We start from the raw sequence: 27,750 nt of genomic DNA on the forward strand, positions 1-27,750 counted from the left end.
CGGGCCTCTTCAAACTCTCGCAGTCAGTTTCTCAGTATCTTAGGTTTCCAACCGCCATCCGCTTTTACATGAAGGCTTTTGTCTGTCCAGTAAATCGATATTTCTGTAATCACTAAGCCATGCAGCGTGTGAGAAAGATCTATGTTCCTGCTCAAGCATGACTTCCTGACAGCTTGAGGTTTTTAATTAAAGGCCAGTGTCTGGTCTGTGGAATAAAAAAGAAATGTGAAAATGATATGAGAGGACCACAGCACAGGAGGAAAATATTAGGCACCAGTCTATCCTAATTTATTAGCTGGATTCACTGGAATGCCCTGTATATATATGAAAATGCAATTACGTGATTAGTTATAGGCCATTAAGCTCAGTTTGTGTAGTGTTGTGATGAAGTGAAAGGTGGAGATACAGCAGGCGCCTAAAAATGAGTGAGTGTCTGGGCATTTACTAGAGCACATTGTGCATCTTTTGGCCTCATAAATGTTATTGAATCAGTCCTTATCTGCAGACACATTTATCTTTAACCCAGTTTCTCAGTTTACTGTCAAGCACACCTGAGACAAAAATCACACTCAAACACAGACACTGCCTCACTTTTCCCTTCACTAAAACGATGGGGTGTCATCTGGTCAATTTGTTTCTTTTGGCGCCACCAGGTGGCATCCTCATGTACGGCGCGCTGGTGTTGTTCGAGTCAGAGTTTGTGCACGTGGTCGCCATCTCCTTCACAGCGCTCATCCTGACCGAGCTGCTGATGGTGGCGCTGACAATTCGAACTTGGCACTGGCTCATGGTGGTGGCCGAGTTCTTCAGTCTTGGCTGCTACCTCGCCTCGCTCGCCTTCCTCAACGAATACTTTGGTAGGTGTCACATTTTGCATCTGAGCTTATGTATTTGAGGTTTTAATTTTGTTTTAAAAGCAATTTGTCATTTGTAAAAGGTTTCATGTCACCAAACATGAGGCAGAAACAAATATGAGAACCAGGTTTTGTCACATTAGTTAATTTACTTTTAGACTCTCACTTATTTTATTATCAACCTGCTGGTTATTTCCTGGGTTAATTGACAATCTATTTTATCTGATCCTGTACTGACGGTGACGTATTCACAGTGCTTGTTCTGTCTAACCAACTATTCAGATCCCAAAGATGGTTGGTTCACTGCCACATGTGGCAAAGAAAAGCTACAAATATCCACATGTGAGACACTGGGACCAACACATATTTGAGTTTTACCTAAAATAACTGAAATGACCATTATCAGAATAGTAGCCTGTTATTTTCTCGACGAGTGGATTGAGTTGTTTCAGACTTTCTCTTTCATGTTTGCTTTCTACATCTACAGCTACTAGTGAGCTTTCAGTCCAGTGAAGGAGTAACTTTAAGTTTAGGTCCAGTATTGATTGGCCTGAGCCGCATCACCTTCACTGCACCTGCTTTCTGCTGGTTCTGATGCAAAGCTGCCTGGTTCTTTTACCGTGTCCTTCTTTTTCTCTTTGTTCCTGTTTCTCTGTTCACTGTTGACGTTTTCGTGCCGCACTCACTCTTTGTGCTGAATCTGTTTTGCTTCTGTATGTTGGCCACAGGCATAGGCAGGGTGTCCTTTGGAGCTTTCCTTGGTAGGTGTGCAGCCTGAAAATTCATCTCCTTCCCTGATCCATCTCTGTTTATTATTCCTGCGTCTTCTAGTCACGTGTAATGCCTCATCACTGGTTGTCTGATTTAACATGCACTGTCTCCTGTCATCTATGACACTGTGATTGGAATCACTGCATCCAAGTTTGACTTTCAAAGCCGTTTCCCAACTGGTCATGTTTTGTTTCTCTCCCTCACATCAAGTGATGTTGGCTCTTGGCATTACTTGATCGGATGTGTGCAGTCACAGAACTAAACTGTAATATGTCCTGTAATAACCGAGTGTTTTTAAAAGCAGTTTTTTTTATTAGTTTCTTCTTCTTCCAGACTTGTCGTTCATCACGACTTGGCCTTTCCTGTGGAAGGTGAGCGCCATCACGCTGGTCAGCTGTCTCCCTCTCTACATAATCAAATACCTGAAGCGCAAGTTTTCACCACCAAGCTACTCCAAACTATCCTCGTGAGCCAAACCTGGATTGTCTTTGCTTGTTTTCTCCATTTGATGTCAGCACTTTTTTAACTCACTGATGTTCAGTGACGGAAACACTGGAACAATTCAAAAGGGATTGAAATCAAATAATTGTTCTGTGGATTTATTTCACTGAAGCTTGCTGTTACTTGAAAATACAGAGCACATAATAAAAGACTACAAAACGATGGATTTTGCCACACGACTGCGAAAATGTTAAGTGACTCCACTTAGAAGGCCTGAAACTTTGGACCCTGAGTTTTCAGGAAGGGTCAATCTGCCTTCTTTTGTTTTAAAACGTTTCAAACAAATCAGCTTCGAGTGTTGTTTTATACAATTCAGATGCGTTTCTTTCCATTTTCAAACTTTTATATGTTCCAACTTTTTTTAAGTGTTATTTTTTTATTGTAGGTATTGAAGTTGCTGGCCGGCGTCTTGAACAGTGTTGAGTTGCTCTAAGGTATTACAGGATAATTTAATGTTTTTTTTTTTTCTACGTTACTGTAAATACCGCCTTTTCAAGCAGCTCTGATTACTTCTGCTGTCAGTGTCGACCTCACTGTGTTTAACTCCACCTGTGCATTAACCAAAAATAAGAACATTTACCGTGACTTTCAGAAGGAAAATGCTGAATATTTGTCCTGGACACAAACTGGGTGTTTGTGCATTTGCTGCTGTTTGCCCTTTACAATGATAAAGACACTGAATGATATCATCACCCCATCATCTCTGCAGGAGGAAACCTTTTGCATTTCTGATGTCTGTTTTTGGCCACAGGTCCCCCTGTCAGGACGTGGCAGCTTGCTCTGTGCCTCATTACGATGTATGTTCATGTACCGAAGTCATGTCTCACCTCTTCAGTTGTTAAACAATCAGTCACAGGTTTTGCTTGGTGTTCTGTTTACTGTTTACCTGTCGAGCTGGATCTAGAATCAGGAGCGTGAATCCAGCTGCTTTTCTTGGGGTAAAAAAAATGTATGATGATCAGGACTAGGATCCTGAAACAGTTTGTATATTTTTGGGCCTTCATTGATGGTGTGGGTTAGGGAATGAGGCGTCTGGGATTTTTCCTGTGGATGTTAACCTTCACCTCTTTTTAAGGAGGAATGTTTTGTCATTCATTATGGTTTAAGTGTTAGAGATGTGGGAAAACACAATGGAGGGGGACAGAGAAAAGTAAAACTGTTAAACTTGAAGTTGGACAAACCGGGTGTAATTTAGCCATGTTTATTAGTAAGGTTGTCAATGTTTTCTGAGTGAAACTCAGATTAGTCATTCCTAAACAAGTCATGGCAACTATACGATCAAATGTATTTACATTCTAAGAAAACAGGAACATAGTGGATTTAGTTATTAGGGAGAGAGTTGACACTTTAATACAAATTCCATTTAGGGTTTGAGTTGGTGGTTTATGTTCTTAGAAGAAGAAATTCCCAATGTTGAGTCCCAGGTTTTCTGTTAAGACCTGTGTTCTGTGTAAGTCTTGTTGTATAAATGTTGCTTTCTTTGCCGTCCATGTTTTTCCTGTCTGTTATTTATTATCGATTGAGTATTAAAAAGAAACCGCTCATACGCAAAAGTATAAAATTTCTTTATTATCTGATCTAAATTCTAGAAAGTTTGTCCAGTTCATTCAGTTCATCATGTGACCACTAGATGGAGGTAGAGACTAAATACCTGGCAGAAAAAGAAAACAGTGAAGGAGCATTGCAGTTTTATTGACCTTTAGATTCAGTTGTGTAGCTCTTCTAAGATTACAAATGCCACATAGATCAATGACTTTAAACTTATAACCAGTCACTTCATACATTTAAACATACATTTTAGTGGCACTTTTAATTTACAGGGTTTAAATGCAGTTTATTTAGAAACGTACAGGTTGAATACCTCCTCTGATCGAGATCCTCTTTTAACTAGCTTTACTTTAATTCACCCTGAAAACTACACTGAGATTAGAGAATGCAGTTTTCTTGTCCAGGCCAATTAGCAATCACAATGTGTTGCACACAACAGAAGGCAGATATTGTGCAAATAAAATTTAAGTTCAGTTTTATCTAGAAATAATGAAGCCTGTTGTTTGAAGGGCTTAACTGTAAGACGATTCTTTGTTTTTAATCATCCCAAACCATCCAGGAATTACAGTTTCATACATGTAAGCACTTTGGAGGAGGATGCTTTAAAAAAAAAAAAAAAACAAAACTGTTTTGCCATGTAATCTAATGCAGTCACTGAGCAAACAGACAATGTGTTATCAATTTCTCCCTGCAGAGGAGGAAGTAGTTTGTGGATGGAGGGTGACCCAGTGATGAATGTGATGGTCTGATGGCTTTAACATGCTTAGAAATGGTCTCTTTCATCTAGTTGTTTTCACTTTGTAGCTGCACACCCACAGGAGGGAAAGAAGTGCTGCACTATAGGTCCTCTTTAAGTGGTCCTACAGTATGTGCGTGTATGGACCATCATTGTGGTGTGTTTTCCAAACTGGCTGCAGTTCATGTGCAGCATGAGAAGCTTTGATAGGCCAGATAATGTTCATGTGGCCAGTGATTTATTGTACTAACAGAGAACACTTTGTTGGATTGGTCTTTTTTTTTTAATCGAGATCTTAGTTATTTTTCTGTGTAGTCCTATTATAAAACATTAAGAAAGATAAGACGGTAAGTTACTGTATGTAGTTCTAGGACAGGATTGGGCCTGTCCTGGACTGGTCCTACTTAGACCATGGAGAATATTTGGATTACACTTTCTTCTGTTGCAGATGAATATATGTGTGTTAGGGGCAAGCTGTGTTTTAAATTTTATAATTTCCTGGAAATCTTTTAAGGCACAGAAAAATATGTTTTTATTTAAAGAATAATGAAGAGGGCTGCTCAGGTTGTTTTCCATACATTAAGTCAAGGGAGGTTCTTGATGATGAAGGAAATGATCACAGAAAAGAAAATGTTTACTGGCATTTGCTTAGTTGTGCAGTGTGGTCAACAATCAACATGAGCCCAGTGTTCATGTGTGAGGAACGTCGTGATCTTTAGGGCCGTGCAGTTGGGATCAGGGGTGCCCTCATAAATCTGCTGGGCCCCCTAATACATGACACCATTCTCCATCCCTGATCTGCCATATCTTTAAACTGAGCTAATGTACTTTCAGAGCTGCTTTTAACTCAAGAACAGAGAAAATACTATGGTCTGACTGTGCCTCATATCTATGTTGTATCTGATTAATCTAAGTTTATCTGAATGCTGTGGTTTGCTAGTATTTCCATGTTATAACAGAAAATTACCACTTCCAGTGCACCTTTAAAGGGTTTTTCAATCCTGTTCTTTCTGAGCATAGAGCAGATACATGGTGGCATGACCCAGACTTACATCTGACTTACATCTGCACTGTATTTACTCAGCGTTAAGCTTCGGTGGCCGGCCCAACTGGCTTGCTAAGGAGCTTCTAAGAGCCAGGTCTGCAGAATTGTCCAACTACCATCACTGTATAAACTTAATATTGTATGAAATAAACACTGACTGTGCAAATCATATCACTTAGCATGATGCAGTTCCATAAATAAGTCCAATTAAGAAGGTTGTTTATCATATATTTTTTTCATTCAATATGCAACACTAAGGTTTTTTTTTATGCATTAAACATTTTGCATTTTACACACAGACTCAGGTTGTTATATGAACAATATATAACAACATATAAATATATATATATATATATAAAAAAGGCAAATGTTATGTTATTTAGCAGAACTGGGTTCGCTTTAGCTTAATTACGAAGACTACAACTCCGCTTGGAGCGGAGTTTTCTGTTTTCAGCCACTGCAGCAGTTTGACAGTCAAATGTGTTTAGATACATTCAATGCATATATTATGTAAAACCTACAGAGAGGAGAACGTAGACCTGCACTGCAACAACAGCCAAAAACTCTGGGCGTCTTCCCCAGGAGAAACTGCTCAAACAGCTTAGATTTAATTGCATAAATGCAGAAATGTGTGTGCAGCTGTTGCATTGTCCGTATCAAATTGTCATCTGTTATACAACTTCAGAACTTCATTTGCAGCCCTATAGGATGAGGCGTTTTTGCAAAACACTGCCTGACTGCATTAGACTTTATCCAACCCATAATTGTCATACAAAACACTTACAAAGCAGAAATTTCAGATGCATGGAACATTTGTCAAATTAGTATATTTTTTCACATTTTTGCTGCTTTTTTTTTACGCCAGCGGGAAACCTGCCATTATGCCATTATACTATCTTGTTACTAAGGGGCTAAGTGGCTTCTATAGCCATATTCCATCTGACTGGGCTTGTTATAAAATTCCACAGCACCCTGTTTGAATTAAGAAACAACAACCAGTAGAGATAAAGTTACTGGTAATGATATTCCCCGACTGTCTCGATTGAGGGGGGGGGTTTAGGAAGCTTAAGGAAGACAAAACTATTCCTCGTCTCAGGGGGGAACATCTCCAACATTATGCACAACATAATGTATATCACACTGCAACCTCAGCAGTTGTCGTTCACACACAGCAAACAACATTTTCTTTCTTTACCACAAAATGACTCCAGCTAACACATATTGTTTTCTTTTTTCATGCTGACCTAAGGAGGAGGGAGGTGGCAGAAAGTTTTTTTTTTCCTGTTCTGCCTGTTACTGAAAAAGGCCAGATTGCTTTGCTTTATTGAACCTGGCCAGAATAAACAAAGCTTTCATTTCTGTACCTGACATTTCACATATATTCTGTTAAAGTTTTCAGCTGGTTCAGAGTCAAATTAAAATGGAATTACTTCAGCTGGTCACTTGGTTGCACTTCAGCGGCTTTCAGGGCTTACTCATCATGTGGCAGTTCACCTGAACGAAGCCACGTCACATCTATTAAAACTTCAACAAACTTCTACCTGTGCCAGCCTGTAAACTGCTGCCTATCACTGTGTGACATCTACCACTTCAACTAACACAGACTCTGACACTTCAACTGCTTTCATTACCTGCTGCTCAACTTTGCTCGCATTTTCATTTCTCACTTTGTAAATAACCTTTGAGCTGCGTTCACTGACTTTTGAACTCTTTTATAATTCGGCTAACGCTTCAGTACTTTAAATTATATTAAATGCATGAAATAGTATTGAATCAGTGTAAGTACTTGAACTTTAACTCATCTGCAAACAATGAAGATTTTAAAATATTTAACTTGTTTACAGTGTTTGCACCTTGACTTGTCTGTGTCAGAGAAAATTGGCCTTTTTGGTTTAATGAACTCAAACAATTTCTTGTTCCTACTAATCAAGCTCCCCCCTTTTAAAAATCACACTAACTTTAGTTTATTGTTCCTAGTGTTCTCGTCCCCTGCCTCCCACTGGGTGATTGTTTGTGGACCCACAGACAGATTTACTGTGATTATTGTAATTTATAGACTTTCTGATGTGGCTTTTCTCTTCACCAAAACATTTTCTGTTTGTGCACTTTTTTGGTTTTGCACTCTATAACTTTCACTAAGTATGTAACTTTGTTTTTCTAACCAGAGTGAAGAAGTATTTCTGCACCTACTGGAGTTGTTAGAGTCAGCAAAAATGCCTGCAAGGATGTTTTTTTTTTTTTTTAAACCCATGTAAACTTCCCCATGTCAACAGGCTCCGTTTATCAGCCTGTCTCAGTTACACCAGCTCCATTCTTGATTTATGGAAACGACCTTGGGCACGTGGAGCCATGACCAACAGCTAAGGGAGAGTAAAGAGCTGTGTGCCCCGGGGAGCTGTTGCTCGGTGCTGGGCCTGAGCTCAGCCCCAGCTCTGGGACCGTTAGGGGAGAGAAAACGAGCCTCCCGGCCTCCTGCAAACCCTCCTGAAAACCCCTCCCACTGCTGTAACTAAGCAACGGGCACTCACAACAGGAAACAGAGCAGGGGATTCTGACACAGCAGTCGAGAAAAAGGAGAACATTGATGGGAGACAGGAAGCCTGACTGTACGAAAGAGCAGGGATGGCGGTGGGGTGGGTTGTGGGGGCGAGGGGGTCACCCCTAATCTGAATAGCTGAATAACACAAAACTGGCTTTTTAAAGTAAACATACATGCTCCCTCATGACCGATCATAATGAAATTAGACTGTGAATTAATTCCAGTGACTCATATAACCAGGTGTCTTTGCGTGGTGATATGATACTTCATTACTGCATCTTTGTGTTTGATCTCAGCTCTTACTACCTTTCTTTTCATCTCTCCTGTGGTTTTTCTGGCCACTGTGAGCTGCACCAAAACCCTTTGAAGTTCTTGCAGATTCTTTGGTTGCCAGCTGTGGTTGCAGATTACTTAATGTCCCCTGAAGCCAGTTTTCTGGTCATAGTCTGACCTCAACTTGTGGTCAGAGAAACTATTTTTAATGTTTTATTATTCTACATCAAGAAACACTTTATAAATACCAGTTATGAATGCACACATGGTGGGAGTTGACTCAAAAACACAAAGGAGTACAGTAATAACTTTTCTGGTTTCTTCCCATTCATTTTTCCAAAACAAACAGGTGATTCAGCAGTGGGACAGCCAGCATGTAGGGCCAGTTGTTTCTCAGTTTATGAATAAGTTAGAACAGCGTCCAATGTTCCATTGTGTTCTTGTTCAGACACAAATAAAACCAGGCACGGGATTTTTAGGGTTGAAACTGTGGAAAGAAAAGTGAGTTGAGGTCTTTTCCACCTCCATGTGGCCAAACCACGTCATACCGGGCAGTGTTGGTACTGACCACTGGGCTTATGACAAGAAGACCACCCCTAACCTCCGATCCTTCGCCCCTCCCAGTCTCTTGAAATGATGATACACAAAGCAAAACTTTGAGAAACGCAGTTACGCAATCCAGTGAGACGTGGGATGAAAACCGTATTTAAATCGTTCCTGGTGAGCTACAGTCTGATTAAATTAGCAACGAGAGTTTCTCTCATTAGCCAGAACGACTGCACCCTCAATGTGTGTCTTTGTCTTTGTGCTGTCCTCGTTTAGCACAGTGTTAGCTCACAGTGAAGGTGCTGTAAACAGGAGTCAGCCACAGGGTCTGTCCACTTGTCACCCACGGACAAGATTTTCCTGTGGGATTAAAGTCTGAGCCAGTTAGTTGCTGCTCATCCAAGTTGCCCAACGTTTGCCCTGTGTGTCACTGCCTTAAACCCTCAATACTCCATGTGAAAGTCAGGCTGTGTATCAAGAAGCAGCAGCAGCTGAAAACCTTGTTCCTCCAGTGGTTAAACTTCTTTGTGCTTCAGTGATGCTTGTAAACCTGAGTGAAATATTTGCATTACTTTTGAATTTTCCTAACAAGAAACTAGTGGTCAGTGTTGACGCTGAGTCACAAAAACAGGGACCTAAGACTGGACTTGAATATTGAAACCACAACAGAAGTTGAATCTGACCAAAGATGCCTTGTCATGCCATTATTTTCATGTATGGCACTCAGAGACCTGATGGCTTTCTCAGCTTAGTGAGACTTCATCTTCCTAAAAGTACTGGGACTGTATGGTATTAATGACTTCAGCACCTGTTGTCGGTGTCGGATAAAAGCTGTGCAGCGTCTACTTTATCAACGCAGGATGTTGGTGGTGTTTCTCATTATCTGCTGTTCTCTTCTTTCAGCTGCAGCTCTGGATCCATCCGGTCTGGAGCGGCCTGTTACCAAGGTGCCCACTAACTAACACCAGGCCTGACTGGAAACAGTACGAGCTCCAGCACCGGCCTGACGCAGTCAGGAGTCCACGAGTCGATCAGCCGCAGAGCTATTTATTAACTACAGATGAGTGGAAGTGTTTACTGCAGCACATGTTTCAGCTACATGTAGTGTAGTGGTAACGCCCCCCAACCCCCTCCTCCTTTTGCCCCAATAACCCCCTCCCAGCCCTGATGAGAGATTTCCATGAGGTCAAAGAAACGAGTGGGGTTCTTTAAATGACTGGGGAGCCACCGAGCCACGTCCCCATGATGACAGAGGCATCTAAGATTTCACAAGTGCTGTCACTCCCTGAGACGCTCTACTGGAGGAAAAGCTCAGTCAAAATGGGATCCCAGTGGGTGAGAAGGGACTATTGCTTTGGATGTGGGCTATGCATGCCCTGTTGTTGCACAATGGTGACAAAATTGGATTAAGGGCTGATTTCTTTGCACACTATGATTGTGCACTCTGTGTCTTTTGCACCTGGTAGGGGAGCCAGCGTCTGTCAGTCGGTCTCAGCCCAGCCTGAAATTTCTCTCTATATATTCAGTGGATTTTCGTAAAACGTTTTGCAGACATTTGTGCTTCCAGAGGGTGAAGCCTATTGATTTTACTGATCCGCAGACTTCATGGTAATCTACCACCACCATGAGGTTGACATTTGTGGTTCTGAGTGAAATGTCTCAACAACTACACAATGAATTGCCATGAAATTGAATTGAAGAGCAATAAAACCCCCCGACTTTTCATTTAGCAACATCATTGTATTCAAACTTTTCTTTGTCAGTACTTTGGTTTATGACATACAGCTTCAACACTAATTACATCCCCACCTGTCTCATCTGCACTGTGTTTAGTACTACTTAGTAAATGCTAACATGCTAAGCTGAGATTGTGAACATGTTGCAGTATATTAGCACTGTCACTGTTAGCAGCCTCACAAAACCTCAAGCGTTTTTCTTTTTTTTATTTGAGATCATGAAATTCTCAGTGTAACTGCCAATATGTTAATGTGTCGATATATTCAGCTGTGCAAGAGAGGCACTTAAGACTTGTTTGTTAAAGAATGAATGAAGGACCACAATTTTGGGTTGATATTTGCATTAAATTTCTTCAATACAAGAAGCTTTTGCAGGAATTTTACAAAACAGAGAGCACTTTGATGTAAATATGAATAAATAGCTTCATTTGCACAGGGAGAATGGCCAAAACAAACACCCGGAGGCACCAGAGAAATGAGCCCAAAACATGGAGAGGAATACGACTACACTGCAAAAAATAATTTTGGACACTTGACTTTTAAGGCAAGTAGGAAGTGTGACCTTTCAATGAAGAAACTTCGTAACACTTTCTAGCTGACAGTGGCAGTAGCATGACACTCCACCACTCTGGGGCAGCTGATAAGATGCTGTAGTGCAGTAATGTTGTTCCCCAGCTCCAGGGATGGACAGACTCTCAGGGAGCCACCATGTGACTATTGTCATCACAGAAACCATGGGTCTGCTGCCAGCTGCTGAAAGGTCCAGACCTGCCAAAGATAGTAACAACCCTGCCTGCTGGGACTGAATGCACCGAGGAGAGAGAAGCCGAATAAGTATACACAAACCACAGAGAGCGGCCTATGGAAAACTCTATGAAGATTCTCAGTTTGGCGTGTCAAATGAATGGGTATGGGACTTGATTTTTATATAGTACTTCTGTGCAAGTATAGATAATTATGTGTTTTGTGTTCTGCAGACGTGCAGTCTGTCAGGAGGAAGTGGAAAAGCAATTATCTGCATTTGCAATAACTTCAAAACCCCATGAAAAGCCCCTACGAGATCCGAACAAGGCTGAATGTTTTCTACACGTGTCTTGCTGAGCTATATGTTGTGGCATGTTTCAGCTCACCTGTCCTTGTCTTGGTGCTGCTGGTCTGAGCTGCTCTGTAGCTGAGCATCCACACACAGTTAGCGGCTGATGAATGGCTCTTTCAGGGTGGAAATGGCAGCAGTTTAATGTAAAATGCTCCTGAGGATTAGTCTGCACATAAATCTTGATTTAGGAGATTCCATGTGCAGTGTGTTGCAGGTCTCCATTGTAAATGATGGGGTGGGAACAGATACAGTAGATAAAATAGGTGGAAACTGCAGATTAACGCTGCTCCTTAATTTAGCTACAGATCATGAGGACATAGTTTGAGTTATACGGTTTCTTTTAACAAAGGGAGGTGTTTCAAGCTGCGTCTTTCTGACTTCAGTTATTTCACTGTGGCTCAGGTTCTGCTGGATGAGCTTAAACAGGCGCATTATAGGATGTTTTCCTCAGTCTGGAGGTTTGTGTTCTTCCCTCCCGTGGCGAAGCTTATTTTACTCATCTGGGAGCCTTCAGGCTTCATTGCCAGCGCCGCTAATTGGACTCCTTTGCCTCTGGAAACCCCAGAATGAAAAAGGATCTCTATTGGACCGATCTGGTGGTCGGACGTGTGGATGCGTCAGTGTGAAGGGGCGGTGCGCCGCCGCCGAGGTGATCCCCAAGTTTAAAAACGCAGAAGTCCTCTGCGCGCCGGAGCAGTGCGTCACAGCGACCCAGCAGAGCCAGGAACCCCCGACACAGACTCAGATCGCTCCGCACGGCGGCGAAAATAGCTTTTCTAAGACAACACGTCCGCATGCGTCATGGTCTTATTGCACAAGTTTTAATATTTTTGGACTTTTTGGATGCGACTGTAAAAAGAAATAATTGTAATTCTGCTCAGCCGTTTGACTTTATTTGCGATTGTCGTTATTTGTTTGCGGCAGCCAGAGGATCCTGAGTAACAGCTGGGGATTATAATAAACTGCGCTGTATGGATCAGGACTCTGGAAGCGCACTCAGGGTTTGATCTTAGACGCTGCTCTGCTCAGAGAAGAAAATGAAATCAGCTGAAGAAGGTGAGCTGCACTTTCATTGACTACTATACAATAAAGCTATTAACGTGGCATTTATTCAACCTCTCATCAGTGTTTGACATTTTATACCCGGATGCGAAACACTGACCAGTGATGTTGCTGCACTTTCCATGCCTGTGTTCAGCCCCTGTGTTGTGGACTTTGACAGTTTTAAAACAGGGGTGTAGATACAGCCTGTGCCCCTCCCTGCTGGTCCGGGGAAGGTGGGCGTGGTACTGCTGCTATGAGTCTCTCATCACCAAAAACTTTTCCTGTGACAGTCAGAACTGAGCCTGTGCTAAATGACTGACTGACTCTGGGTAGATCCATTTAACGCGGCAGCCCCCCAGGCTACCTGTTAGGATGTCAGCCAAATCACAGCAGTCTAATTATAGAAAGCAAACATTGGACTGCTACTGTGTCACACACCACAAGCAATATTAACTGCAAGCCTAATTTTCTTTTATTGCAAGGAGTCATATGGTGCAGCACTGATGTCATGGTCTTTATGGTGGGCCCCCCTAATTCTCTTTAATTCACAGCAGACAGGAGCTGTGGTGACTGCAGGCTGTCTGACTGTGCTGTCTCCATCCGTATCAATGCGCTGCACTGTGGTCACATTCACCCAGTCTCATGCACCATTTAACCACAACTCCCTTTCCCATGTTCCCCCTCCTCTGCCCCTGATTGTGACCTCAAGCCTTCGCCGCAGAGGGGCAGAGTTTCAAATGACCCAGTGGGAGTTTTGGCACAAGACCATCAGCTTGTCCCGGCTGGGTATAGCCTGCACCTTTACAGCATGCAAATAAACGAATCACGTCCCTCTTGTGTTTATTTTCAATGCCTGTTGGAACATGAAACTGGCCAACAAAAGCATCAGTGTATGTTTTCATAATGTTATAGTTTATGGGCTGCAGCATGTGCATTAAGTGGCATAAATCTGGCAGTGTAAAGTGGAAAAAAACCACCTTGTCTTGCCTTTGTTTATTTTTGGACTTGAGTTATTTTTGGCTCCCTCCTTTGCTTCTCTCACCTCAATTCTTTTGTACAGTTCAAACTATTCAGAGATGGATTTTGTCACTGGCCTCAGTGTGTGTGGGGAACCCCATCAGATGAGTTTTAACTCGCATACCTTCTGCATGGGGACCTAGTTAGGACCAGATCCAGTAGGCAAACTGTTCTTTTGCCATTATAGGCAACACCTCTCAGCTCAACAGCAACAGCTCTCATAAGACTGGACTTGGCAACCGTCTCCCTCTCAGTAAAGCCAGTGAATGTGTGTTTGATTATCATGGTAACAAACTCAATCTGTTTGCTTTCCAGATGCATATGGCTACATGCCAAATGTCAGTCTGTCCCTCCCACTGGGCAATCCTTGTCTTCCCTCCCAGTACCACAGCCTCCAGTCCAGCCCCACCATATCTGTCTCTGTCAGTGAGCCTCACACTTTTGACACCCAGGACGACGTGAGACCTGCTGGCTACTATTCATCCTCCAGCATCCGCCCAAACGGAGCCCCGACCCTGGAGAGCCCTCGTATCGAGATCACAGCTTATGGTCAGTTTCCTGAGGATGAGGTGGAGGAGAGCAGCCTTCCTGTTACTAAGCGAGTCAACTCCATAGTGACCCTGACCCTCCCCAGTGCAGATGGCTACCGTGACCCCAGCTGCCTAAGTCCAACCAGCAGCATCTCATCTCGCAGCTGCCACTCAGACGCTTCCTCCTACGAGTCCAGCTTCTCTTACAATTACGACAATTCGCCCCAGAACTCCCCCTGGCAGTCTCCCTCTGTGTCCCCCAAGGGCTCCACTCTCGCCCTGCCAGGTGATGGCTGCGCCTCTGGTGGCTCTCCTCGCAACTCGCCCACCACCTCCCCCCGGACGAGCGTGACAGACGAGACCTGGCTGGCGCAGCGAAACTCCAGGCCCAACTCCCCCTGTGGTGCCAAGAGGAAGTACAACTTCAACGGCAGCGGGGCACCTCACAAGCACTACCCCTACTCGCCCAACCACTCCCCTGGACTGTCCCCGCAGACCTCCCCTCGACTCAGTGTCACAGAGGAGACCTGGCTGCCAAACACCAACCAATATACCAATTCAGCCATCCTGGCAGCCATTAATGCCTTAACCACAGACGGCATGGCTGACCTTGGGGAGGGAATCCCCATGAAGGCCCGGAAAACCAGCCTGGAGCACAGCCCCACCGTCAGCCTGAAGGTGGAGCCTGGGGGTGAGGAGCTGAGCACAGTGCAGCTCTGTGAGGACGAGCACCCCACAAACCGCCTGTCATTAAAGAAAGAAGGCTACTGTGGTGGGTTTCTGGATGTGCCCCAACACCCATATTCCTGGTCCAAGCCAAAACAATATGTAAGGTAAGCAACGGGTGACAGTTTGAGATACGGTGAAGATTTTAACCTTAAACAATACCTGTTCAATAAAGCCAGAGGTGATTAGCTTTAGTGTGAAGTATAAAACCAAAAATAGTTCAGAATTTTTTGCAAGTGGGGAACTGTAGTTAGTTAGGTTCTCCATATATGAACTAATTTGCAGAAGTAAGTTTAAATATATTTCTAATTTCATGACAGCTTTATCACAAGGTTTGCCGTATCGCATTCTGCACATTCTACCTTGATAAGTGTATCTAAAATAAGCGCTCATCACTCCTTGTTGACATGTTGGACATGTTTTCTCCCCAACAGCCCGTCCCTGCCAGCTCTCGACTGGCAGCTGCCCTCCAGCTCGGGGCCGTACAGCCTGCAGATCGAGGTGCAGCCCAAGTCCCACCACCGGGCCCATTATGAGACAGAGGGCAGCAGGGGAGCAGTGAAGGCCCTGGCCGGAGGACACCCTGTTGTTCAGGTCTGCTAAACCCCTAGTTTTTCACCTTTGGGTTGTCGCAGCGTTTAACAGATGCCCTCATAGGCCCGAGACCCATGTTGGGAACCAGCAAACCGACTGATCAGTTTGCTGTGATGATTAGACGAACACATGGTGCAGCCATTAGGCCCATTTATTCTCCTGCTTCTTACGTCGTCACATATCGCCTTAACACTTTCCCCCTCCTGCTTTCTACCTCATGTGTTAAAATAGACTGGGGCGACATGTGCTTCATGACCTGACTGTTATGTTATTCAAAGATGTCACATTTCTGAATGGAATACCATGGGTATGCTATTAGACAGACCAGTCCGCTCAGTCAGTTCCTGTCCAGACAAGGGTGAGTCAGACTTTTCCATTACGTTCTTGAGTGCAGCGCAGACATTTACAAAGTGATGTAGCATGGCCAGTAAAAGCTTAGTCATGAGCTTTAACCACAGTGGGTCTGGTGGTCGAGTCTAAAGAAAAAAATGTGGACAACTGCAGATATGTTTTGCTTATAATAAACCCATCTGGTCCTCCAGTCATTACTCCTCACCGCTGACCTCAGTCTGTGAATAAATAAAGGGTCAGCAGCAAGAAGTTAAGCAAAGTGAGTGGTAAGCAGGGCTGTCAGTTTAATTAATACCGTTTGACATTTTATTAATACATTACAATAAGTCTGCACGTTTTCATAACATAAGGAGCAGAGTTTTCTGTGTTTGCCTTTCAGCTTTGATTAAATCTTTTTGGAGTATTTTTCCTTATTGCCACAGTTTGTTAACGTCGCCCCTTTTGTTTAAATAGGGCACCCTGGGCATTGCTGTGCAGCCATTTTAAGTCCAAGTCCATTCTCAGGGCAGGGTTTGACTAAATAGTGTGTTCACGCTGGAAAAGTGAGTAAATGAAAAAAAACTGGCTGACACCATTGGAGAGCTAACATTATACTTTCTGATGTTAGTCCTGGATCATGAACACACAACGTACAAAGCATTTTTATATAAATGTCATAAATTAGTTTATTAGAACTGCATGAGGATACGTGCAGTAATGACATTTTGTAGTTAAAAATGTAATTATCAGTGCCCCCTGCTGGGCAAAACGTCTAAAATGAGTTTCTGAATTATTTGTCGATTCTATATGTACATTTCTGATACATTTGTAAGAAGCACAAATAGATTTTGGCTTCAAGTCTCTTTAAAAGTCAGTTTAAAGAGTAAAACGCCTGAGTTTTGAGTGTGCCTCTGAGAAGGAGAGGAGCTGTTTTCTCCCTGTGTTTAGATGATCAGGCAGCAGTGGAGTAAGGAAACCGACATATTTGTCTGCAGCTGTGGAATCAGAAACCGGGAGAACAAACATGTTGTACCATCCAGTGTGTTGCAACTCCAGCCACACATCTGTGCGAGATGAGTGTATTTGTCTATGAGAAGGTGCTAATGATTTAATGAGGGGTCTGGGTTCACCCGGGCTGAAATAGAGAGTGTGTGTTCTCTTTAAATGTAAACCCAAACCTCCCCCTAGTTTTCTGCCAGCTACCACCCCAACCACACAGACTTCCCTTTGTTTAGGAAAGTTCCCGTGTGTAGCCCTGACATCATTGCGCGCTGCGTCCTGTGGAGGCGGCAGCAACTAAACCACACACGTTTCTGGCAGGCTCTGAGGGATATGTTGGAGGGAGTGTCAGACAAGGCAGCCCCATCTTTGTGACTTCCTGATTACATGGCGCACACAAGCCCTGCAGCCTCTGCTGTGGACGCTGGCTGACGAAACCTCTGCGGCTCATTCTGTCGCTCCTGTGACTCAAAGCCTGCCCAGACTTTACAGAGTTTATTCTGGAAGGTTCTGTTCTGTGTGGTACATGTTTTCTCCACATCTAGCATCCAGCTCTGCTACCCTGGCTGTTTTCTGTTCTTTTTCAATGCCATCACTGCTGCCTGCCTCAACCACACCCGCTCTTACACCAGTAACAGACTGAAGTATGTCCCTCTGAAGTGCTGTGTGCAGTCCTCACCGCAGTTAATGCTCAGGGTTTCATGCTGTACTTTGGTGGGGAGGAAATACCCTCCATTCAAGTCTGTGAGGTCTTCTTTTTTTTTCTCTGGTCAAAGTCAGCTTTCATGGTCTGCCCAACTTGCTGCTATGAAGTACATTTCTGTAGATTGGGTCCTTTCTTTTTTGATGAAATATAGATCTCAAAACACAGTGTAAGCATGACAGAGTTATTTGGGTTATCCCATTTGAAACCTGAAACAAAGGGGTCCATATGTGTGTGTGTGCGTGCGTGTGTGTGTGGTCATCCTTTTACTGCTGGGAGGGCAGTGATAGGAATGAGGAGAGGGAGTCCTGGTCACCCTCACCCCTTTCTCCTCCTCTTCGGTGCCTTGAGCAGCTGGAGTCTCAGCATTCCTCTTCTGGGTGATAATGTGAGCTAGGGAGGGGCGGCTGCGTTGCCAGTGTCAAACTGCCAGCGTGGAGGAGCAGAGGGTTTACATGAAGAGCTATCACAGCGATTTAATTGCAACAACAAATCATAAGTGTTGCCTGCTGCAGTGAAAACACAAGGAAAGATTTTTTGATTGTCTGACAGCCACTTAGGCAATTCCATGTCCTAAAATGATGGATGATGATACTGACATGAATTGCAAATGCTTCTACAAATGCATACTTTGTTAAGTTTTGGAGCAAAAGCAACCAAAAAACAGCTGAAAGCAGTCAGAGAAATTATTGAGTCGAGTGTTTCTATTTGTCTAGACTTTGTTACTGATGATAATTCAAAGCAGATAAATGAGTAATCTGTTAGTAATTACATTTTCAAAGTAACCATCTAACCTCTGAGTGGGCTACCTCACTTCTTCACACTCCTTCCTACTGCCTAAATAAACAGCATTGCTAGGCAGCAACCCATTTCCTTACACAAATACACAGGCCTTTTGCAGGCTCTTAACCCTGACAGGGATCCTCCTCCAAATCACATGCCGAGCCTTGTGGGTACTCCTCGGCTCGAGCGCTCTACTTATGTACGTGAAAATATCAGCATTTCCCCACCTATCGTTCCAGTGGCTTATAATTAGATGAGACCTTCTTCTTGCCTTCTCATGCCAGCTTTCACTCTTTAAGATAAAATAGTTGCTCATGATGAAATGCAACTAAGTGTCAGTTTAAGGTTCTACTATTGGAAGAGGAACTCCCCAGGGAGAAAACTTAGAACATCTAACTGTGGCCAACAATACTAGTCTCCTCTAACTGCTCAGCTGTAGAGAAAATGGTAAGATTGATGCTTCACTATCACCAGAACTGTTTTGTGCTGTACTGACTGATCACAGGAAGCATTTAAGGAAATTTAGAGCTGAACTCCATTAACTTTTTTCAGTCTAATAGTGTATAAGTATATAATCATTGAAACAACATGTCGGTAAAGGTTGATCACCTAGTGAAAGAAGTCGATTTAGAAAGTAGTGAATTATAGTGAAGTATCTTTGCTGTCTTTGAAAAGGAAAACTGAGGAAGAAAGTACAATAATTTGACATTTCATACTTTGTAAATTATTGCTGTATTACCTTATTGCCTCACTTTGGTTGTTTTTGTTGTAAGTATTCTGATTCCTCCTCCGTCACACTGTATAGTCGACATACATAACAGACAGTGTGTCAGTAGCTGTGGGTTTGGGCTTTAATGCTTACACTCTGAAATCTGGGTGGTTAAGGTCATCCCATCAAGCAGCACCTACCCAGGTCTGGGACTACTTTAGAAGTTCTGGGTCGAGCCCCCGCAGCTACAGTCTCTAGCCACACCATGCCTGGATCACTTTCCTGATACAAACCAGCGCAGGGTCTCTAGTGAGAGGTTTTCTTTACCCTGATTGGCCCAGGCTTAGTGGGACTGACGTGACCTTGACTTGTCTGAAACACTGCGTCAGTCTTGTCACAAGGCGAGCGCAGCGCTCACAAATTACAATGCTGCCCACTGTAGGTGGTTTTACTGCTCTCTGGCAGCTCTGGAGATTCAGCTACTGTAGAATCAACATCTTGGCAGCCCCGACATGAACTGATGTCGGAAGTGTATACAAGCCACTGGTAGTAAATTTAAACAAGATGAAAAGGGTGAGTACAAGATCATAAATGGGTACTTTGTTTGAAAACCATCATGGTGAGAGGCTGACCTCTGTTTCGTTTGTTTTTGATAGACTGCAAGTGGATGCTTTTTCAGGGCTTAACCACAACTGCGTCTTTTCCTCCTCTCTCCCCTTTAGCTTCATGGCTACATGGAGAGCGAGCCTCTGACCCTGCAGCTGTTCATTGGCACAGCTGACGACAGGCTGCTGAGGCCCCACGCCTTCTACCAAGTCCACCGCATCACTGGGAAGACGGTGTCCACCCCGAGCCACGAGGCCCTGCACAACAACACCAAGGTGCTGGAGATCCCACTGCTGCCAGAGAACAACATGCGGGCCATGTGAGTGTCAGAGGTTAAGACGATGTTTGCAGCCTAAAACTGGTCTAAATCTAAACCTCACTGGGCAGGTCCAGGTCAGGTTTCCATTTCATTCAAGTCTTGAACATCAAGTTTTGATTCATTCATCAAGAACTGATGTGGCGACCAGAACTTTATGTGAAGTCCTCAAGTCAAGGCAAGGTCTAATAATTAAATATATTAGATCGTCTAATTTTATTGTGGCCAAAACATGAAGTCTTTAGAAGTCAAGTCTAACAGCAATGTTAGATGTTCACATCAGGTCCAAAACCCTAGTTTTTAGGAGTTTTGGGTCTCAGACCCATCACATGATAAACACAATTAACACCGTCTGTGGCTTCACCTCTCTGGGTTTTCAGACCTGATTTGAGACTAAACCTGCTCCAAAAGACTTAAAAGTAACTCTTGCAATAAAAACGTGGTCATCTGCTACACTGCAGTTCGTCCACCAGCTTCTCTGTAAAGATGCAAATCACTGTTATTACAAGAAGATCTTTGTAGGTGTCAGTTTCAACCTCTGCACTAAGTGAACGCTGTCAGAACATCTTAGACTGCTGCTTTTCTGTTTCCAGTCTGAGGGTCTAACGTTTGCTGCCGATGCACAGGAGACTGTGTGTGTCTGAGTGCGAGTTCTTTGTGTGTTTGGGCTTTGAAAGTGTTGCCCTCTGTACACAGACGAGTGTCTTTCCCATTTTATAAGCCTCAGAGATCAGATTACCGGGGAAGCTCAGAGCTGCTAACAGGGACCTGGGGTTTCTGTCTGAGGCAGTAGCAGCCTGCAGCATCAGCACTTTGTCTGCTCTTTAATGGATGTAACACATAAGCTCCCCTTATATAACTACTTTCCCTCAGGATATGGTTTCTCTTTTCTCACAGAGGACACGCCTCAGAGGGCTCGCAGTTTAGGCGAGGGATTTGTGGGAGACTGATTAGTTTTGACATCAACTGCAATGTGACATATAGATATTTTATTATGTGGTATAGAATACAGATGTTATTATATGTCTGACAAAAGTTTCTCATGTTGATTTAGGGGGACACAAATGAATCATTAATCAACATCAGATCATTTTTCAGCTGATAACAGAGCCACAACATTTTATTGATATGAGTCAACTGAGAATTAACTGTTGATAAAACTGTCCCTTTTGTGCAGCTCTGCCCGGACCCCTCAGTCTATGGTTCAGCACTCAGCCTGCCTGCGTAGGCAGAGAGCTGAACAGCTGGGGTCCTCAGCATCAACACCTGATTACTTCACCAGTGAAGCAGACCCTGGTGTCTGGTGGGAAGAATGTTAGGGAGTGTTCAGATGTGTGTAAAAGTTGACATTAACTAGGCTTTGAGGAATGCGGCTTCAAGTAGCACACTGATGGAAAAGCCAGAAACGGTGTGGAGAGACTTGAAGTATTTAAGTATGAAAAAGTCAGATGCAGCCAGAGAGAGGTGAGACAGAGGAGGAAGGGAGCTTTTATTAAGTGTCTGAGGAAGACTATGACACTGTAAAAAAAATTATTACCTTGGTTGTATGATTTGTGAAAGGGGATCATAATTAAGATATTTATGATGTAATGAAGGACCCCAGCCATTTCCTTCTATAGGATTTGAATTTTACCCAAGAGCACATGGGTTGAGGTGTAAAAGCTCTGTTGGGGGTACTGGTGTTAATGACTCCTGCCTCCTTCTGTGCTGATGGATTCCAGAGTGAAAATCACTTTTGTTTTTGGCTGCAGTGCTGTATAAATCACAGCCCAGTTTGCTGTGACAGCGCTCAGGCCTTAAATGCACATGATCATTTGGGGCACAGGCTTTGGCAGCGTCTCTTCATCTTGTGTCTTCACTAACAGAATCGACTGCGCCGGGATCTTGAAGCTGCGTAATTCAGACATCGAGCTGCGAAAGGGTGAGACCGACATCGGACGCAAGAACACACGTGTGCGAATGGTTTTCAGAGTCCACATCAACCAGGCCACAGGGAGAACGGTGTCCTTGCAAGTCGCATCCAACCCCATTGAGTGCTGTGAGTACATCTTCTCATATTTGTTTTGCCATGAATTTCACAAGCCTAGACTCCTCAGTCCCAGAATGCCTCATAAATAGTGCTTAAACTGACAGCATGGGGGTAAGATCCCCTCCAAGGGGGTCAGGAGGTATTTCTTGGGATGGTAAGAAGAACAGAGAGGAACAAAAATATAAAAAAAAAGAAGTTCACCTACAGAAAACTCCAGATGTGGTGATGTTGGCCTGTTGGTCCAGACTGAAATATGTGTTGGATGAAATATTGTATAGAAATTCATGTTCCCATTTTTATTTGTCCATCACTTTCTTTCTGTCCATATACCTGCAAAACGAATGACTTTCCCATCAGCCTCAGCTGTTCAGTGCTAATTAGCACTAAGATATAGAATCAACATGCTGATATTAGCATTTAGTTCAACCCATTACTGTGTACAGCTTCACAGAGCTGCTGTAGTCTTGTAGGCTCTTGTTCTTGTAAAATACAGGATAGATTTACAACTTCAGGCCTCCAGCAGTCAAACAATTGGAGGTTAGAAGGGAAAAAATAATGCTTTGGTGAAATTACTCATAACTCATAGATATATGATACATATGAGCAAGGACTGCAAGGAGAAACGTCTGTATTTAAAAATTATCCAAAAACCAAAATGTTGGAAACCACTGGATTAATCAACTGGTCTATTGGAAGAAATCAGTCACATGCGAATCAAAAAGTCCAGATTGTCCCGTTGAAAGTTCTTTTTTCAGCTTAAACAAAAATGTAGACCTAATTATTTATCAAATAAATGTAGATTTAACTCCACTGGTCTTTTGGTGCAGCCCTATAACTACTGTACGTTGCAGAACTCATGCATGTGATCATGAGCTAAATTTTAATTTAGGCTTTGTTCAATAAACTTCATTGACTCTCTGTACTGGAGCTGACCTTTCACTGGACTGGGATACACTCAGCTGGATCAACCACTTTATGTGGGTCTGGCACTGAGAGCTGCCACAGAGATTAAGTCTTATGAGGTAAATGAAAGACAGTAGTTAAACCATGAGCTCAGCCCCTTGAAATAAACCATTGTTAGTTTCTGAACAACTGCCACAAAGCAATTGTTTTTGACCAGAATTCACTTTTTGTGTGAGTGAGGCAGAGCGACAGACAGAGGCAGAGAAACAGAGAGATGTGGGAAAGACTGATGGTTTCCCAAGACAGAGAATTAGAGTTTTATCATAATCAGAAAGCACGAGCATTGAATTACAAAAATGTTCCGGTTTTATTGAACCTCCATTTTTGTATCCGGGTCAATCATGATGAAATTACAGATCTTTCACAAGAGAGACCAGGCCAAGGCATCACCGTTACATTTCGACAGAGAAGATTTCCAAATATATCATGGCAAGTAATAGATCATTTCAGGAAAACTGAAAGCACATGAGGGAAGTGCAGAGCAAAAGGTAAGAGCAAGGAGAGGAAACATACTCTTAAAGTAAATATTTGAGAGCATTTGAGAAAAACACAAATAAACACAACATGAAGCCTGTCCCTGCTTCCAGGAAAAGAGGGAGAGCTTCATTTTAACATGAGGAGGTAGTGGTTTTACCAAAGGCTCTGTGAAAGCTGTCTAGGTGGTGATTCAGCCTCGGTCTGGATGCTCAGGTCTGCATGGGGAGTGGGTGTGCGTTAGCTGAGCGATGAGTCCGGTTTCTCTTCTCCCTCCCACAGCTCAGAGATCAGCCCAGGAGCTGCCGTTGGTGGATAAGCAGAGCTTGGAGACGTGTCCCGCCCCTGGAGGGGAGAGGATGCTCCTGGAAGGGCACAACTTCCAGCATGACTCCAAGGTGGTGTTTGTGGAAAAGGCTCAAGGTAAAAGGGGAGGGGATTTGGAGTTGTAGCTGCGTCGTGCATTTGCGTGTGTGTGTGTGTGTGTGTGTGTGTGTGTGTGTCTCCCCCTCTCTGTTGTTGGAGAAACCCCAGGACTGTTCCCTCCCTCGCCTCCCCCCGCCGTCAAAATATCCTCCATCCTGCCAGAGTGCCACATGTGGTGCACATTAATGCGCTGTATTTTTAACCCAGCAGATTTACATTTGCAGAAGTTTCCATTGCCTGTTCTGCAGAGGAATGGATCACAAATTCAGCATGTGTTGTGTGTGTGGGTGGGTGGCTGCGCACATGGTGTGGATGCATGCACTCTTGCATGTGTGTGTGTGTGTGTGTGTGTGTGTGTGTGTGTGTGCCATGCCTCAGTATTTGTTTCTCTTATTCTTACTTTAAACCATTTTGGTTTGGAGGGAGAGGGGACTGCTCCCAGATGTTGATAGGATGAGGTTTACAAACAGCAATTTCCTTGATTAGCTTTAGCAAAGCAATGTGAGGTGGAGTTTGGGCCAAGGCTGAGCAGTGTAAACACATGTGATCCTATCAGCCTGATGACTCATTCAAAAAAAAAAAGAGGGAAGCCTTTTTCATTGTTCCACCTGTGAAGGGAAGAATTCAAGGCTGCCCGGGCGCACAGACAGCGCTGCCCCACCCCTCTACAATGGAGCAGTGAAGTTGTTTATCAAAACAAGAAGTCATTATATGATTGTGGGCCTTGTTCCCCTCCCTGACCTCTTTGATTAACTTCTGGAGAAAAGATCCGCACAGTTCTTAGAGGCAGAAATAAAGCACTGTTTGAATTAAACCTCTGTTGACAGATGGAGAGCCATTTTTTGGAGAAGTTAGCAAAGATGGAGCTCTGCTTAAAAAGAAAATAAACACTTCAATTCTATAGTATGCTCCTTTAATAACTTGTTTGTTTAAACTGATTTTTAGATTAGCTCTAGATTTTGGAACTATACATACTGCACATGAAATAATTCAGTCGGTGAGTGACGCAGGGCATCATTAATAAACCATTTTTATCAGGGTGTATTACTCAGCTGTACATAATGTCCAGTTCTCAAATCAGTTCACAGAAATAATGATGTGTTCAATTATTCAAAACATAGAATGAACTCCCATTAGCCAGTAGGTTTTAGCAAAGTGCACGTGCTAATCTCACCTCTTTGTTTGACGGGCCCTCATTTAAAGACTATTTCAAAATAAACCTCAGCGTATTAATCTTCTCTGAAATACGTAAATGGATGAATCATTCCCTGTATTTTATTGTGATGATGATATGAGCAAAGTCAAAACACATCTGACGAAAACTGTGAGATGTTGAAACCTCCAGGAACAGGTAGCACCGGTAACTGCTTTCCAAGTTGTGTCCACAGTAATTATAGTTTCTCAGCTCTGTCCCAGTTTAACTCAACCCATCAGAATATAACTCCAGTCTGAAAGACAGGGAATGGTCCCGTTTGTTTTGTGGCTCACAGCTTCATAAACCTGGCCAGGTTGGGTCAGTATCAGCTCTGAAGTTGGATTCCTTTAGGGCCATGTGCAGCTCTGGACTGGTGTTGATGGGTGTGTTCCCTTGTTTCTGATGAGGGTTTCCCCGTGTCTGGCACCAGCGTCAGATTCCTGGGCAATCCTACCATGGAAACACCCTTAAGCCAGGCTTCCACAACATTGCCCCCCCTCTGCTTTCCTCCATGCTTCCACCTCTCTATCCAAGTTGCCTTTGTGCCACCAGCTCCCTGTTCATTAAGTCGGAGAGCTGTGGACTCCCTGTGGATCTGACTTGATCTGCTTTACAGCTGCTCTCTGTATAAATAGATGGATAAATAGCTACAGTAAACAAGTAGCAGAATTATTAATCTCAGGGGTTATTGGTATAATTACATACAGTATAATAAAGCTGAGAAACAACAGAGTGACTAATCTGCATATTAGACAAAATACAACTCATTTCTGCATCCATACCCTGGTGTAGACGTGTTGTTTTATTAATTTAATATGCTGTTCTTATTTGACTTGTGCCAAAGCTGAGCTCTGAGAAACAGTTTAACGATCACACTCATAAATCCAAAGTGGTGGATTTTGTTGCCATAAAGAGCTTAAGCATTTAATTTTACCGATGGAGAATTTTCCTGCAAATTTTCCAGCGAAGTGTTCTCACAAAATAACATTCACAAAGCTGCGGTAACACAACATGTGGCCATTGACAGATGCAAATAGTATGTGTGGTTGTATTTGTGTGTCAGACTTTCCCTTGCTGTTGTAGACAGGAAGGGTCATTCTGCCTTAAAATGCTGCCAACAAACTGAAAACTTCATTTGTTTTAGTTTCTGTTTTAGTGTCTGCTGGTCTAAACGATGTTTCCACACTGCTGACAAATGAGATTCTGGGGACACACTGGCGTATGTGTGTGTTTGAGACAAATACAGGGAGGAAGAGACGGTGACATATGTTTTTGTGTGCATGTGGAGTTTCATTTTTGTGAGTGTTGTTGTTGCTACCAAGGACTCATCTCAAGGAAATCCCAGTTTCTCCCATAGAGACTTATTCTGTCACCTGCTGCTCAGCACAACATCTGTAAACAGTAACTGCTGTCAGCTTTGCTCTGTCACACCCTCCTACCCGTCCGGTCTCCTGCCTCAGTAAAAATAACCACGATAGCATCAGTTCAGTTGTCACTCCTGCATGCAACCAATCCGTCATAAGAGATTACTGTACGGCCTCGGCGCTGCAGACATCAGCTTGTAATCTAAACCTGACTCAGTCTCACCTTGCTTTCGTTTGCCCTGGCCTGCCCATTAGATGTTGTCTCTGATAAGTCACAGTTGCTCCATTTGGGAAATTAGGCCCTGCTGTCCTTCATTCACCTCCGCTTTCTGTGGTTTGCTGCTTCGGGTTGTGCTGGAACAGCCTAAACGTACGGGCCAAGCTCCAAACAGAAATGAAAGACAGAGTTAAGATTTAACACAGGCTGGAAACTTGTTTTCCTTAAAAACAATAAAATATAAGTCACATTTATGAACTTTAATCAACTTAAAATCCTCACGTGCAGGTCGAGGAGAGGACAACATTGCTGTGACAGCGAGGATTTGTATGTGGAGTTATATGGCACTATGTTCAATTTTATACCTTAGTAGCTTTCAGGGAAACATGGTACAATATTCATTTCTTGAATATGCAGCTCAAACAAAAAACAACTCCAAAAACTGTGAGATGTTGAAAACTCCAGGAACAGGTAGCACCGGTAACTGCTTTCCAAGTTGTGTCCACAGTAATTATAGTTTCTCAGCTCTGTCCCAGTTTAACTCAACCCATCAGAATATAACTCCAGTCTGAAAGGCAGGGAATGGTCCCCTTTGTCCCATCCAAAGTTTGCATCCACTGAGGAAGGAAATTAGATGTGGTTGAAAGCTTTTGGAAACAACAATTGAGTTGAGCTATTTGTGAGGAATTATATTGTAAAGTAGGATATAGAATGGGAAACTGTGGAATAGAGTGAAATAGGATAATATTATTAGACCAAGTTAAAGTCAATCCAACAATTTTTACAGCTGTTATTTTATCAGAGCAGCAAAAGTCAGAGTGGTTTATCCAACGTGTGCCATGACCACGTGCCAGTAATCAAATTATATTAAGTATTTGTAAGGAAAGGCATGGGAGCTTTATTTATATAGCACATTTAAAAACACAAATAGTTCAATGTGCTTCACCTAGAGACCTTTGTGATTATATGGAGATATTTAAAATGACTAAAATTGATATTTAACCAATAAAAACTGTTTAGTTAGTCTGCTGAGTTGCTTGGCAGAGACCAGTTTAAATCATTTTCATTGGCTAAAACAAA

At 43.1% G+C, this 27,750-nt stretch overlaps 2 protein-coding genes across 8 annotated transcripts in view; both read left to right on the forward strand.

Moving 5' to 3' along the window:
- atp9b (ATPase phospholipid transporting 9B) overlaps nt 1-3,679 on the forward strand; it is a 32,991-nt gene extending 29,312 nt beyond the window's left edge. The window contains exons 28-29 of the mRNA XM_026300194.1: nt 654-857; nt 1,959-3,679. Of these exons, the coding sequence (XP_026155979.1) occupies nt 654-857; nt 1,959-2,095 (341 nt within the window). The 3' untranslated portion in view covers nt 2,096-3,679. The remainder of the gene's footprint in view (nt 1-653; nt 858-1,958) is intronic.
- Nucleotides 3,680-11,198: 7,519 nt separating this feature from the next.
- nfatc1 (nuclear factor of activated T cells 1) overlaps nt 11,199-27,750 on the forward strand; it is a 36,221-nt gene continuing 19,669 nt past the window's right edge. For 3 of the 7 annotated variants that reach the window (XM_026300175.1, XM_026300176.1, XM_026300177.1), the window contains exons 1-6: nt 12,216-12,701; nt 14,022-15,069; nt 15,397-15,556; nt 19,803-20,005; nt 21,868-22,040; nt 23,751-23,891. In XM_026300175.1, the coding sequence (XP_026155960.1) occupies nt 12,683-12,701; nt 14,022-15,069; nt 15,397-15,556; nt 19,803-20,005; nt 21,868-22,040; nt 23,751-23,891 (1,744 nt within the window). In that variant the 5' untranslated portion in view covers nt 12,216-12,682. Of the gene's footprint in view, nt 11,458-12,214; nt 12,702-14,021; nt 15,070-15,396; nt 15,557-19,802; nt 20,006-21,867; nt 22,041-23,750; nt 23,892-27,750 lie in introns of those variants that run through there. The other 4 variants (XM_026300171.1, XM_026300172.1, XM_026300173.2 and 1 more) reach the window with 3 other exon arrangements.

This window comes from Mastacembelus armatus, chromosome 11, assembly GCF_900324485.2.
Source record: "Mastacembelus armatus chromosome 11, fMasArm1.2, whole genome shotgun sequence".
NCBI classification, from domain to species: domain Eukaryota; kingdom Metazoa; phylum Chordata; class Actinopteri; order Synbranchiformes; family Mastacembelidae; genus Mastacembelus; species Mastacembelus armatus.